This window comes from Heptranchias perlo, chromosome 17 (assembly GCF_035084215.1).
Source record: "Heptranchias perlo isolate sHepPer1 chromosome 17, sHepPer1.hap1, whole genome shotgun sequence".
NCBI lineage: Eukaryota > Metazoa > Chordata > Chondrichthyes > Hexanchiformes > Hexanchidae > Heptranchias > Heptranchias perlo.
The window spans coordinates 20,431,536-20,445,383 of record NC_090341.1 but is presented as its reverse complement, the minus strand read 5'-3'; the positions used below and the strand labels follow the sequence as shown (position 1 = coordinate 20,445,383).

The 13,848-nt window shown below is 43.0% G+C and overlaps 1 protein-coding gene across 5 annotated transcripts in view; it reads right to left on the bottom strand.

The window, feature by feature from the left end:
• cfap92 (cilia and flagella associated protein 92 (putative)) overlaps positions 1–13,848 on the bottom strand; it is a 248,665-nt gene that overhangs the window by 128,520 nt on the left and 106,297 nt on the right. For all 5 annotated transcript variants that reach the window (XM_067998681.1, XM_067998680.1, XM_067998683.1 and 2 more), the window contains one exon: positions 13,296–13,477. In XM_067998681.1, the coding sequence (XP_067854782.1) occupies positions 13,296–13,477 (182 nt within the window). The remainder of the gene's footprint in view (positions 1–13,295; positions 13,478–13,848) is intronic.

Here is a 13,848-nt window from a genome sequence, read left to right as displayed (position 1 = left end):
AAGATATTTTGCATAATATTTTACAGCAGGTGACCACCAGTAAATAGCCCAGCTTATATTACATATGATAGGACATAGGTTGATGTGGAAGCACCTGAAAGAAAGGAGAAATAACTATAAATAATAATGGGTACTGGTTAGAGCGCGAATGTCAGGATTGGGATGTGGGAGGGGAGATGGGGTGGGGGAGTACTGAGTGAGGTGCCCCAGGACTCAGTATACTATAGTTTAGAATTTACATCAATGACTCGGATTCTAAAATTCAATGCATATTGGTTAAATTTGCCAAGTGCCTATTCGTCACAAGTTCTTCACAGGCTGTTCAGCATTGAGGTGCATTTGGCCAAGCTCAATCCTACCCTTACCCAACATCCATATATGTTTACCTTTTAGAAAAAAGAATTTGAATTGATATTGTGCTTTTCACATCATCTGAACATCCCAAAGTGCTTCACCGCCAAAGACTTTTCAAGTGTGGTGCTGTTATTTTCTAGGCAAACACACCAAGTTCCCACAAACAGCAATCAGATGAATGACTAGATAATCTGTTTTGGTAGTGTTGTTTGAGGGATGCATGTTGGCCAGGACAGCAGGAAAACCTTCCTGCTCTTTAACAGGAAGATGGGGCCTTGGTTTAACATCTCATCTGATAGATGGCACTTCTGATAATGCAGTACTCCCTCAGTACTGCACTGAAGTGACAGGCTATATATTAGAAGTGAATTTCCACAGAGGTTTTCACGCACGTCTGCCATAACTTCAGCGGAAGAGCCATGGAAATTCCGGAAATGCAGCGTAAACATTGTTCAGCTCTTCCACTGAAGCAGATGAGCAGGAGAACCCCCACATAAATTTACCCCCCAAGTGTTTACGTCCTGGAGCAGGGGTTGACTTCACAATCTTTTGACTCAATGTGGTACCACTGAGTTAAACTGATACTTAAAGTTTCTCTAGATAGCAAACAGGAGTTGGACCTTGACTGATTTTTTTTTTCACATACTCTTGGGACACTGAGATCAACTTTACTACCTCATCCTGTTCTGACTCAGATCAGTTCATAGCATCATAGAATCTTACAGCATAGAAGGAAACCATTTGGTCCATCATGTCTGTGCCGGATCTTTGAAGAGTAATCTGATTAGTCCCACACCCCTGCTCTTTCCCCATAGCCCTGCAAATTTCTCCTTTTCAAGTAGATATCCAAATCCCTTTTGAAAGTTACTACTGAATCTACTTCCGCCATCTTTTCAGGCAGTGCATTTCAGGTCATAACAACTCACTATGTAATCCAACAAAAAAAGAGATCAAATCTGGGATCTTCCTGGTTTGTATTTTTATGTGGAACTTTGTGGTGTATTTCTCTGTGGGTCATCGGGGCTTAATTTAACTTAAAGAAAAATCCTGACAAATTTTGGGGTATTCTGTTTGTTAACTTTAGCAAAAAAGTAGATATAGGAGTAGTATAAAGTGGGGAACACTGCTTTTAACTCATATCTATTTCTCCACCATAAACAACAGAAGAAAATGTGTCTTAGTCAATTATTTGGTTGCGTAAAGCTGATGTATGCAAACACTCAACTGATATAAAATTATGTTAACCCTACTTTAAATAGACATAGCATTCACATGTAAATGCAGTAGCCATTGATAAAAAGTAATTCTGTGAATGCAACAAAACAATTATTTAGGACAGTGTGCCCATGCATGCAGTGGTCCCAGACTTACAGGGGTTATTAAATTTTACAGGTTCTTCAAGCTGAATAAGAAAATTAATGATCAAAATTATAAATAGTGAGCTAAGGAGAAACAGAAAGAATCACTGAAAGAATAAGCAAAGAGAAAACAAAGCAAATATAGAGAGAAACAAAACTACAGAAGAATCAGAGGGGTAGAGAAGGGAGAAGAGAAACAAAGCGATGTAAAGAGTAAAAATAAACTGAAAAAATGTCAGAGGTATCAAAAAATAGTATGGCCTGCAGTGTATTCTTCTCTTCAGCTTGATCTCCTCCACAATTGATTACTAGCTATTTGAACAATTTTTTCTTTATTCGTTCATGGGATGTGGGCATCGCTGGCGAGGCCGGCATTTATTGCCCATCCCTAATTGCCCTTGAGAAGGTGGTGGTGAGCCGCCTTCTTGAACCGCTGCAGTCCGTGTGGTGAAGGTTCTCTCACAGTGCTGTTAGGAAGGGAGTTCCAGGATTTTGACCCAGCGACGATGAAGGAACGGCGATATATTTCCAAGTCGGGATGGTGTGTGACTTGGAGGGGAAAGTGCAGGTGGTGTTGTTCCCATATACCTGCTGCTCTTGTCCTTCTAGGTGGTAGAGGTCGAGGGTTTGGGAGGTGCTGTCGAAGAAGCCTTGGCAAGTTTCTGCAATGCATCCTGTAGATGGTACACACTGCAGCCACTGTGCGCCGGTGGTGAAGGGAGTGAATGTTTAGGGTGGTGGATGGGGTGCCAATCAAGCGGGCTGCTTTGTCTTGGATGGTGTCGAGCTTCTTGAGTGTTGTTGGAGCTGCACTCATCCAGGCAAGTGGAGAGTATTCCATCACACTCCTGTTCAAATATGGAAATTAAGAATTTCCTTACAAGCCTAATTAAAACCAAGTGATCAATGATTTAGATAGCACAATGACGAGCTGAGTAGAATGATACAAAACTTGACATACTTAAAATTTTGTTTTTAAATCAATACCAGTCTCTATCTCATGCTCAGCTAATTAGTACCACATAACCTTATCTTAAAATATCTTTTGCAGTTTCATTACATCCATAATGTTCTTTGTGAGTTCTTGCTCATTAGGATATGAGAAAATATGCAGGGGACTGATTAGGGGAATAATGTATGTGCAACGTACAGAAAAATGTGTAATTTACAGGAAAAGTCTGTAACAGGAATAGACCTCGTGTGGACAGTTTTAAATAAGTGTTTCTATAACTCCAGAAGGACTCAGGTTGAGAAATCTAATGCTATTGCTGAAAGTTTTCAAATTATTTGAAATGCCTTTGTCTTCTCCTCTGAGACGTTTAAAAATACAAGAGGAGCTTTCAAAAGTTTTGTTGCTGATATTAGTTAGCAAATATTAGTTTACTTTCTTTTATTGTTTAGTTTTGGTGTAAAGTTACTTTCCCTTTGTATTACAATTTAATCCTCAAAACATGTGCACCCATAGGTGAATTGGCATCATTTATTCTTCAACCCCCACAACACTGAAATTATACTAACTAAAGTCACTAACGACATTCTCTGTGACTATGACCGTGGTGCGATATCGCTCCTCGTTCTTTCTGCAGCCTTTGACGTGGTCGATCATGCTATCCTCCTCCAATGCTCTTCTCCACTATCCAGCTTTGTGGGACTGCCCTCGTTTAGTTCCACTCTTACCTATCCAATCATGGCTAGAGCATCTCCAGCAATGGCTTCTCTTCCTACTCCAGCTCTGTCACCTTAAGAATCCCCCAAGGATCCATCCATGGCCCCCTCATCTGCACATTGACAACATCATCTGCAGACCTGGGGTCAGCTTCCAGATGTACACTGATGCTATTCAACTCTATACCACCTCCCATCAGACTACTTGTCCCATAACCTGTCTTGGATAATTTTGGTAATTTCTTCCATCCAAACATTAGAAGATTGTGGCCATCATCTTTAGTCCTCGGCGTAAATTCTGTATTCTCACGACTGACTCTATACTCCCTCCCCAACCACTTTCTTAGGCTGAACCACACTGTTCGCAACCTCAGCATCATATTCAATTCCAAACTGAGTTTCTGACCCCCATATCCTCTCCATCACAAAGGCCGCCTACTTCCAGTTCCGTAACGTTGCCCACCTCTGCCCTACCTTAGTCTACCTACTGTTGAAATGCTCATTCATGCCTTTTTCACCTCTAGACTTGATCTCTATCTGGGAATTTTGACTGAGGGAGTTCGGACCAGTGAGAGATAATTGTACTGTTACTTGTTCTGCTTGTCCCTTTTTTTTCCCCAGCAGATTTACGCTACATAAGGATGGCAAACCCTGGATCCCAAAGAAAGGGAGAGCAGCTACAATGTGAGGTGTGCTCCATGTACACCTTTAAGGTAATCTTGGAGAGGTATAGTGTTGGGGTTAAGCATTGTGGAACTTTCACTTATTTAAAATGTGTTCAGGTTTTGACTCTGTACCAGGAGCTTGTCTGCTTGAAACAAGAGAATGAACAGCGATCCTACTTAGTGGATTTCGATGATTTTTGCCGGGCATGAAAGGTAAGTCATCACTGTCTGACATAGATATTACTGAATCCTTTATTACTCTGGATTCTTATGTTGCTCCAGATAGGTTTGCCCTGCTTCTTAACTTGGGGGATACAACAGGCAATGACGCCGATCAACCTCAATGCTCCTATAAGCCATTTGGAAAAGGTAAGGGAAACATTACAAAGATCAAGAGGACAACGTCGGGGGTACAGCCAAGAAATAGAGAGAAGCAGCGTGCAATCCTTATAGGGGACTCCATCATCAGGCACACTGACAGCACCCTATGTACAGGTAAGGCTCTATCAAGAGCAGTCCTTTGTCTTCCAGGGGCCAAGGTGGCTGATCTCCGGGATCGTGTGGATGATCTTACGAAAGGTGAGTACCAAGGTACTTTGGTAGTCTACATATCTGTACGAATGATATAATGGATAGAAATCCATTTGTTTTGCAGAATTCCTACAAGGACCTCGTTGCTGACCTCCAGAGTAAAAATGCTAAGGTAGTCGTCTCGGGGCCATTACCAGTCATGTCCAGATCATTGGAGGAGAACAGCCGAATCATAGGATTCAACATCTGGCTTCGGGATCTTTGTAAAAAGAAGCTCCACTATGTTGACAACAGGGACGTATTCGCTGGACAGGGTAAGTTGTTTAGGAGGGACAGCCTCCATCTAAACTTCCAGGGAGCACAAAGGCTCGCAGAGGGTGTTGAGCTTATTTTAAGCAAGCATTTAAACTAGATCAGCATGGGGATAGTGCAGATATGTTTAAAGATACTTTTATCGACCTTGATCACTGCATAGATTCTAAACATACTGTTAAACCAGGTAGGGGCATATAGGAATAAATAACTCTAAGAAGGCAGATGAGAGATCTTTACATTGTTTCTATGTAACCGCGAGGAGCATTAGAAACAAATTGTTAGAACTGCATTTCTGAGGCATGGTTAGGTGAAAGTGATGGAACAGAAATTCACCTAAAAGGCTACAAGGGACTCAGAAAGGATAGAGTAGGTCAAAGAGGAGGTGGGGTTGCTATTTTTATCAGTGAGAAACTAACCGCTCGAGAGAGACTTGATCTTGCCGCATTAGGTACAGCTGAGGCTATCTGGTTCAAATGGACCAAGCTTATGGCAGGGACTAATTATTGGTAATTGTTATAGACCCCCAGGTCAGACACCTGAACATGATGAGTTACTATAGAAACAGATTTCTAAAGCCTCAAAAGTCGGAATCTTTGTTAGATGGGTGACTTTAATTTTCCTGGAATTCAGTGGCACGATAGTTTACCCTCTGTTGTGGTGGGAGGTGCAGCCGAAAAATTTGTTGAAAATATGCACGACTGTTTCCTGACTCAACGTGTCAATGAAGTAACCAGGGATGATAATATATTAGATCTAGTATTTAGTAATGAGCCTGACATCGTATTGGGCCTCCATGTGGGGGAGCAGCTGGGCAACAGTGACTACAACATTATTTGGTTTCAATTGGCTGCTAGAACCAAAGGTACAGAAAATCTACAACTCGTACCAGATTTCAGAAAGGCAAACTTTGCTAAAATGGCAGATGATTTAGAACGGGTTAATTGGCTAACCCTACTGGGTGGTGATGAGGCCAATGTAGAATACAAATGGAAAGTTTTTAAGAACAAGATAAAAAATGTGGAAGACAAATATGTACCCAAAGTCAAAAGAAGGGAATGTGATAAGAAAAAGCCAAGGTGGCTGACCGATCATGTACAAAGACAAATAAGATGTAAACAAAAATGTTTTCACAATCTTAAGGCATCTAATACTCAACTAAACAGAGTTAAGTACAAAGAACAGCTAAAGAAAAGGAAGTCTGCTATTAGATCAGCTAAAAGGATGATGAAAAAGAGGATTGTAGACAATTGTGGAAGTGATGGGAAAAGCTTTCTCAGTTATGTGAAAAGTCAGAGGACTGTCAAAGACTGTACTGGGCCACTGAAGGACGCTCAAGGACAGGTTACAAAGAACTCACTGGGTATGACAGAAATATTAAATGAGTACTTTGCATTGGTCTTCACTCTTGAAGACGATGCTCGACTGTCACAATTCAACAATGTTAATAATAAAACTAGTAATTTTAACATAGATGAACATATTGCTTTAGATAGAATTAAGAACCTGAAAATATATAGAGCAGCCAGGCCGGATGATATTCACCCAAGGATCCTCAGGGAGATGGGACATGTGCTGTGCGAGCCCCTTGCCTATATTTTTAATAGCTCACTGCATTCTCGGATGGTTCCCATAGACTGAAAGGAGACTAATGTTAAAAAGGAGTCAAGACTGATCCAGATAAACGGATCAGATCAAAGCTCTGCAGTCTCGCCACATCCAGTCGTGAATGGCAGTAGACAATTAAACAACTAACGGAAGGAGGAGGCTCTGTGAACATCCCCATCCTCAATGATGGCGGAATCCAGCACGAGTGCAAAAGACAAGGCTGAAGCGTTTGCAACCATCTTCAGCCAGAAGTGCCGAGTGGATGATCCATCTCGGCCTCCTCCCAATATCCCCACCATCACCGAAGCCAGCCTTCAGCCAGTTCGATTCACTCCACGTGATATCAAGAAACGGCTGAGTGCACTGGATACAGCAAAGGCTATGGGCCCCGACAACATCTCGGCTATAGTGCAGAAGACTTGTGCTCCAGAACTAGCTGCGCCTCTAGCCAAGCTGTTCCAGTACAGCTACAACACTGGCATCTACCCGACAATGTGGAAAATTGCCCAGGTATGTCCTGTCCACAAAAAGCAGGACAAATCCAATCCGGCCAATTACCGCCCCGTCAGTCTACTCTCAATCATCAGCAAACTGATGGAAGGTGTCGTCGACAGTGCTATCAAGCGGAACTTACTCACCAAGAACCTGCTCACCGATGCTCAGTTTGGGTTCCGCCAGGATCACTCGGCTCAAGACCTCATTACAGCCTTGATCCAAACATGGACAAAAGAGCTGAATTCCAGAGGTGAGGTGAGAGTGACTGCCCTTGACATCAAGGCAGCATTTTACCGAGTGTGGCACCAAGGAGCCCTAGTAAAGTTGAAGTCAACGGGAATCAGGGGGAAAACTCTCCAGTGGCTGGAGTCATACCTAGCACAAAGGAAGATGGTAGTGGTTGTTGGAGGCCAATCATCTCAGCCCCAGGACATTGCTGCAGGAGTTCCTCAGGGCAGAGTCCTGGGCCCAACCATCTTCAGCTGCTTCATCAATGACCTTCCCTCCATCATAAGGTCAGAAATGGGGATGTTCGCTGATGATTGCACAGTGTTCAGTTCCATTCACAACCCCTCAGATAATGAAGCAGTACGTGCCCACATGCAGCAAGACCTGGACAACATCCAGGCTTGGGCTGATAAGTGGCAAGTAACATTCGCACCTGACAAGTGCCAATCACCATCTCCAACAAGAGAGAGTCTAACACCTCCCCTTGACATTCAACGGCATTACCATCACCGAATCCCCCACCATCAACATCTTGGGGGTCACCACTGACCAGAAGCTTAACTGGACCAGCCATATAAATACTGTGGCTACAAGAGTAGGTCAGAGGCTGAGTATTCTGCGGCGAGTGACTCACCTCCTGACTCCCCAAAGCCTTTCCACCATCTACAAGGCACAACTCAGAAGTGTGATGGAATACTCTCCACTTGCCTGGATGAGTGCAGCTCCAACAACACTCAAGAAGCTCGACATCATCCAAGACAAAGCAGCCCGCTTGATTGGCACCCCATCCACCACCCTAAGCATTCACTCCTTTCACCACTAGCACACTGTGGCTGACGTGTGCACCATCCACAGGATGCACTGCAGCAACTCGCCAAGGCTTCTTCGACAGCACCTCCCAAACCCGCGACCTCTATCACCTAGAAGGACAAGAGCAGCAGGCACATGGGAACAACACCACCTGCACGTTACTCTCCAAGTCTCACATCATCCCGACTTGGAAATATATCGCCGTTCCTTCATCGTCGCTAGGTCAAAATCCTGGAACTCCCTACCTAACAGCACTGTGGGAGAACCTTCACCACAGGACTGCAGCGGTTCAAGAAGGCGGCTCACCACCACCTTCTCAAGGGCAATTAGGAATGGGCAATAAATGCTGGCCTCGCCAGCGACGCCCACATCCCATGAACGAATAAAAAAAATAACTGTAGGCCCATTATTTTGACACCAGTAATAGGAAAGATGCTTGAAGGAATCATTAGGGGTGTAATATATGATTACTTGGATAGAGAGGGACACACTGGGGACATCCAACATGGCTTCAAAAAAAGTCATGTCATTAAATTTGATTATATTTTTTGAAGAAGTCATCAAGTGGTGGATGAGGGAAGCCCAGTAGACACTGTCTACTTAGACTTCCAAAAAGCTTTCAACAAGGTACTGCACAAAAGGCTTCTCTACAAGATCGAAGCCTCCAGTATTAGTGGTGATATGTTGAGCTGGATTGAGAACTGGCTGGAAGGACGTCGGCAGAAAGTAGGTATGGATGGATTTGGATCTGTTCGGGGACCGGTCACCAGTGGTGTCCTGCAGGGATCGGTGTTGAGACCGTTGCTCTTTACTATTTTTACTAATGATCTAGATGTAGGCATTGGAGGAATAATCTGCAAATTTGCAGATGATACCAAGATCTGTGCGAATGTCAGGACTGTGGACGATGCTCGACTGCTTCAGGCGGATCTTGATTGTTTCCCCTGGCTAGACAGTCTAGAACTAGGGGGCATAGTCGCAGGATAAGGGGTCGGCCATGCAAGACTGAGATGAGGAGGAGTTTCTTCACGCAGAGGGTTGTGAATCTTTGGAATTCTCTACCCCAGAGGGCTGTGGATGCTGAGTCATTGAATATATTCAATGCGAGGTGGATAGATTTTTGGACCCTAGGGGAATCAAGGGATATGGGGATTGGGCGGGAAAGTGGAGTTGAGGTCAAAGTTCAGCCACAATCTGATTGAATGGCGGAGCAGGCTCAAATAGCCGTATGGCCTACTCCTGCTCCTATTTCTTATGTTCTTATGTTGATGTGTTGGGGGACTTGGCTCATGACTGGCAAATGATGTTTAATTTGGAGAAGTGCAGTGTTATGCATGTGGGCAGGATAAATGCTCAACATACATACACCCTTCATGGAAATGCATTAAAGCAGGTGGAGAAAGAAAGAGATCTGGGTGTTTTAGTGCACAGGTCTCTAAAGGTTCATGAGCAATGCCATGAAGCGATAGCTGGAGCAAATAGGGTGTTGGGGTGCATTTATGCGACAATTGACTGTAAGACAAAGCGTACTATTTTGTCCTTGTACAAGACCGTGGTCAGGCCTCAGTTTGAATACTGTGTCCAGTTTTGGGCTCCTGATATGGTGGGTGATATTGAGGCTTTGGAAAGGGTGCAGAGGAGGGCCACTAGATTAATTCCCAGCTTAAAGCATCTTAGTTATCAAAATAGTTTGAAAGAGCTGGGACTCCACGCTTTAGAGAAGTATAGACTTAGGGATGATCTGATTGAGGTTTATAAGATGATGAAAGAAATAGATTGTGATCAAATTGACAATTTGTTCCAATTAAATACGTTAGGGAGGACCAGGGGTCATAATTTTAAGTAGTGCAAAGCCAGATCTAGGTTAGATGCTAGGTTGTTGTTCTTTTCCCAGAGAATAGTGGACTTCTGGAACAGGCTGCCGGCTTGTGCGGTGGATGCCGATTTGCTAAATTCCATCAAGCAAGAGCTGGACCTGTTTCTGGCTAGGGCGGAGATCACCTCTTACAAAAGGTAGGTAGTGTAATGCATAGAATTCAGGACCAGAGTGATCCCCTGAACTTGTTTCGATTGTCAAAGGGATCGGAAAGTAATTCCCCAGATTTTGTCCCCCCATATTGGCTGGGGTTTTTGTCTAGTTTTTGCCTCTCCCAGGAGGTCACGTGATGTGGGGTGGGGAGTGTATATATTGTGGTGCACAAGGTATCACGATTGTGTGGGACAGGCAGGATGGACCAGAGGGTCTTTTCATTGTTCATATGTTCGTAAGTCTATGTACCCTTTTAACATCGTAGTAAGTCTTAATTACTGCCAAACAACCTCTCTGGCACTGAAAATTAACTTTTACAAGTGTGGAGTCTCATTGCTTCAGATTTTAATAATTGTTGGACATAAAAATAAAATTTAAATAACATTTTTTGTTTACTTTTTGTTTCTGTCTCTTTTATCTCTGTCTCTTAATTCAATCTTTCTTACCCTCTCTTTATTTCTTTTTGTGCCTGATTTGACATTGAATTCACTATTCTAACTTACACTTCCTGATTCTGACTCTGCGCTGTTAGTAACAATACTTCAATCTGATTGGGTAAGCAGATACACAGCTGCTTGCCCTGTTCACAGAAGCCTGGGAGAGGGCACTGTGCTTTTTGGATTTCTAATTTCCAGAAACTTGCTGTGCAAAAACTCATAGAAAGTCTATGGGCAAGTGTAAGTCTAACTAACGGTTGGCGTAGTTCGTTTGCCGCTCACAGCAAAATCCGTCCCATTATATAAATGCAAGTTCTATATTAAAGGTATTATATAAATGCATGTTGTTGTTGTTAGTGTACATAATATAGGAGATAAAAACTGTAGCAATGTGATTTCTTAACCCTAGGGAGTCAGATCATGTGGCATGCAGGTCAGATTACAGTTTTTTTTTATTCGTTCACGGGATGTGGGCGTCGCTGGCAAGGCCGGCATTTATTGCCCATCCCTAATTGCCCTCGAGAAGGTGGTGGTGAGCCGCCTTCTTGAACCGCTGCAGTCCGTGTGGTGACGGTTCTCCCACAGTGCTGTTAGGAAGGGAGTTCCAGGATTTTGACCCAGCGACGGTTACCAGCAACTATCTTCAAAAAACCATTAATCTAACCAAAATCCAACTTTTAAAGTGTTAAAGAGAAAGTCTGAAATAAAACCAGAAAATGCTGGAAATACACAGCAGATCAAGTCAGCATCTGTAAAGAGAAGATAGGTTATGATGTTATGAGTGTGAACCGTTCACCAGATTTTCTCTTTCAGTTCTGATGGTTGCAGATAATGAAATACAGTGTAAATGTATTAGAAATTTCAAATACAGTTGCACTGTATCTCATTATCATTATTCTTATCATATTAGAAATGTATTAAATGTTGACAGCCTGGTATTTCCACTGCTAGGTCTATAGACTCCCATTGTGGGGCCTTGTGTTTTAATCCCAATCTTTACTGACATTCAGATTCTACTGCTTTTTATGGGAGGTTGGGGGGAGGTTGCAGGTTCTTAGCTGGGCTGCTAAGAATTCCTTGTAGAAGCAGAATATACAATTTCTGGAGCAGAAGGTTATATTTCTGATAAAGATGGCATAGCCCAGCTGCCATATTGTCCCATCCTCCCATGAAGGTGATAGTAAAACATTGTCTTGAACCTGCTCACAATCAATGTCCATCTCTCATCTCCATCATCATTCCTTCAGTCGGCAAAACTGATTGCCCTACAAAGCAGCACAAAATTAGTGATAAACTTATTAATACGGTTTGGAAACTTCCATTGTAATTAAACCGATATACTACTGATGCACAGTGTGTCTCAGTTATAGGATAGCAAATTTATTATGGAAGTCTTTAAAGGGCATCAATAGGTTAGAAAATAAATGCACACTTTTTAAATGCAAGACCCATATTTGAAATGTATATTTTGCTTATATTAATGTAAGGAGTGGCATATTCTAAGGGATTTACAGTTTATTCCTCAAAGCACATTAGCTGCTACTTTATTAGAAACCAGCAGGAGTGTCAGGAACATGAAGAGGGTGAAACTGGGCTGGTAGCAAGCAAGATCATGATTGGAACAACGAAGCACTAAACACTATCTCCCCACCCCCCCACCCCCCTTGTTCTCATGCTGCCATGTCCTCCTCTCTGAAATAAAAACAGAAACTGCTGAAAATACTCAGCAAGTCAGGCAGCATCTGTGGAGAAAGAAACAGAGTTAACGTTTCAGGTCGATGATCTTTCGTCAGAACTGGAAGAAGTTGAAGATTTAATAGTTTTTAAGCAAGTACAGAGCCAGGCATGGTGGGGGAGTTGCAGGGGGGCAGGGGAGGGGAGGAAAGAACAAAAGGGAAGGTCTCTGATAGGATGCAGGGCAGGAGTGATTAAATGACAAAAGGGATCATGGTGCAAGGCAAGAAAGGTGGTAATGGGACAAGTAAAGAAACAAAAGATAAACCTAGAGGTGCTGTAAATGGCAACAGCAGAACCATTACAAGCACCTGCTCTTTGAGACCTGCTCTGTGGTGGACATGATGCTCAGAGTTGGGGGAGGGGGGGAAGGATGACAGGCTGCTTAGTTGGTGAGGTGGGGAGGGTGGACATGCTTCTCGGTGGCTGGGAGGCCCTGGACAAACTGCTCTATGTGGAATAGGTATTCTGGACATGCCACTCTATGGGGGCTTATAATAGTAATGTTCGATATGAGGGGCGGGGGCCTAGCTGGAAATCTTTAATTATGGAATCGATAGCTTGGGATTCAAATGACTAATTTGAAGCTTTCCTCCACTGGTGGGAATTGGGCTGCTGTTAGCCAGGGGTGATAAAGCTATAAATATAACCTGATAAGGGGCTGAGTGCCTGGTGTCAGACATAAGAGGGGTGGACAATAAGAAGACAGCTGGCGATTGGGAATGGGCTGACCAGCCAGCAAGGGCAACAAAGTGGGAAAGAATGGGCTGAGTAGTTGGAGTTGCAGATTGGCAAGGCCTAGAATAGGGGAGCAGCCAGCAGGGGAGAATGGGCTGACTGGTCAGTAGAGCGGCTGAGAATGAGCTGACCAGTCGGAGGCAGACAACGGAGGGTGGTGACAATGGGCACGCAGCCGGCAACTACAAACGGAAAAGCCTTTGTTCATTGCTATGGATTTAAATCTTCTTAAGGAAGATAATATGAACAAGGAATCCCATCTTTCAGTCATTTGTATCCTATTTTAACCCTGAATTGATAATAGTTGTGCGACTTCTTAAAAACCTCCTACCTGGCTGTAATGTTCCGCATAGACCTTAGCTGCCAATCCAAAGGTCACTAAATCGATTTTGGTTGGTTCAGCATTTGGGAGAAGAGACCATTCAATATGATAATACTTATGGGGTTTTGATGCTTCCATTGTCTTCATTGATTTAGACCATCTGCGCTCTTTCTTTCTGTCACCCTCTTTCACTAGGAAATATATGTTTCATAATTAGTAAAATAAAGTGTTTAGTCTACCAAAAGCAAATACTACCACAAAACACATAGCACCGCAAATACCTAAAATCAGAAAACGTAAACCTCTATACAGCTTAGCATTAGATACATGAACAGTGTGGTTGCTACCAGCTGTGATATGTATATAGCAGCTAATTAATGAAATTCTAGATGCACTGGCCATGAACATAGGACAAATCCATTAATAAGTGTTCACTGTTGGAAGATTTGTTCTAGACACTTTCAATGGGCACAAATGTCAGTGTCTGAACAGAATCTATAATGTCAATATCATCAGTAATGGAATTGGAGGATGCATGGAGAAACATCCCCATACCAAGATT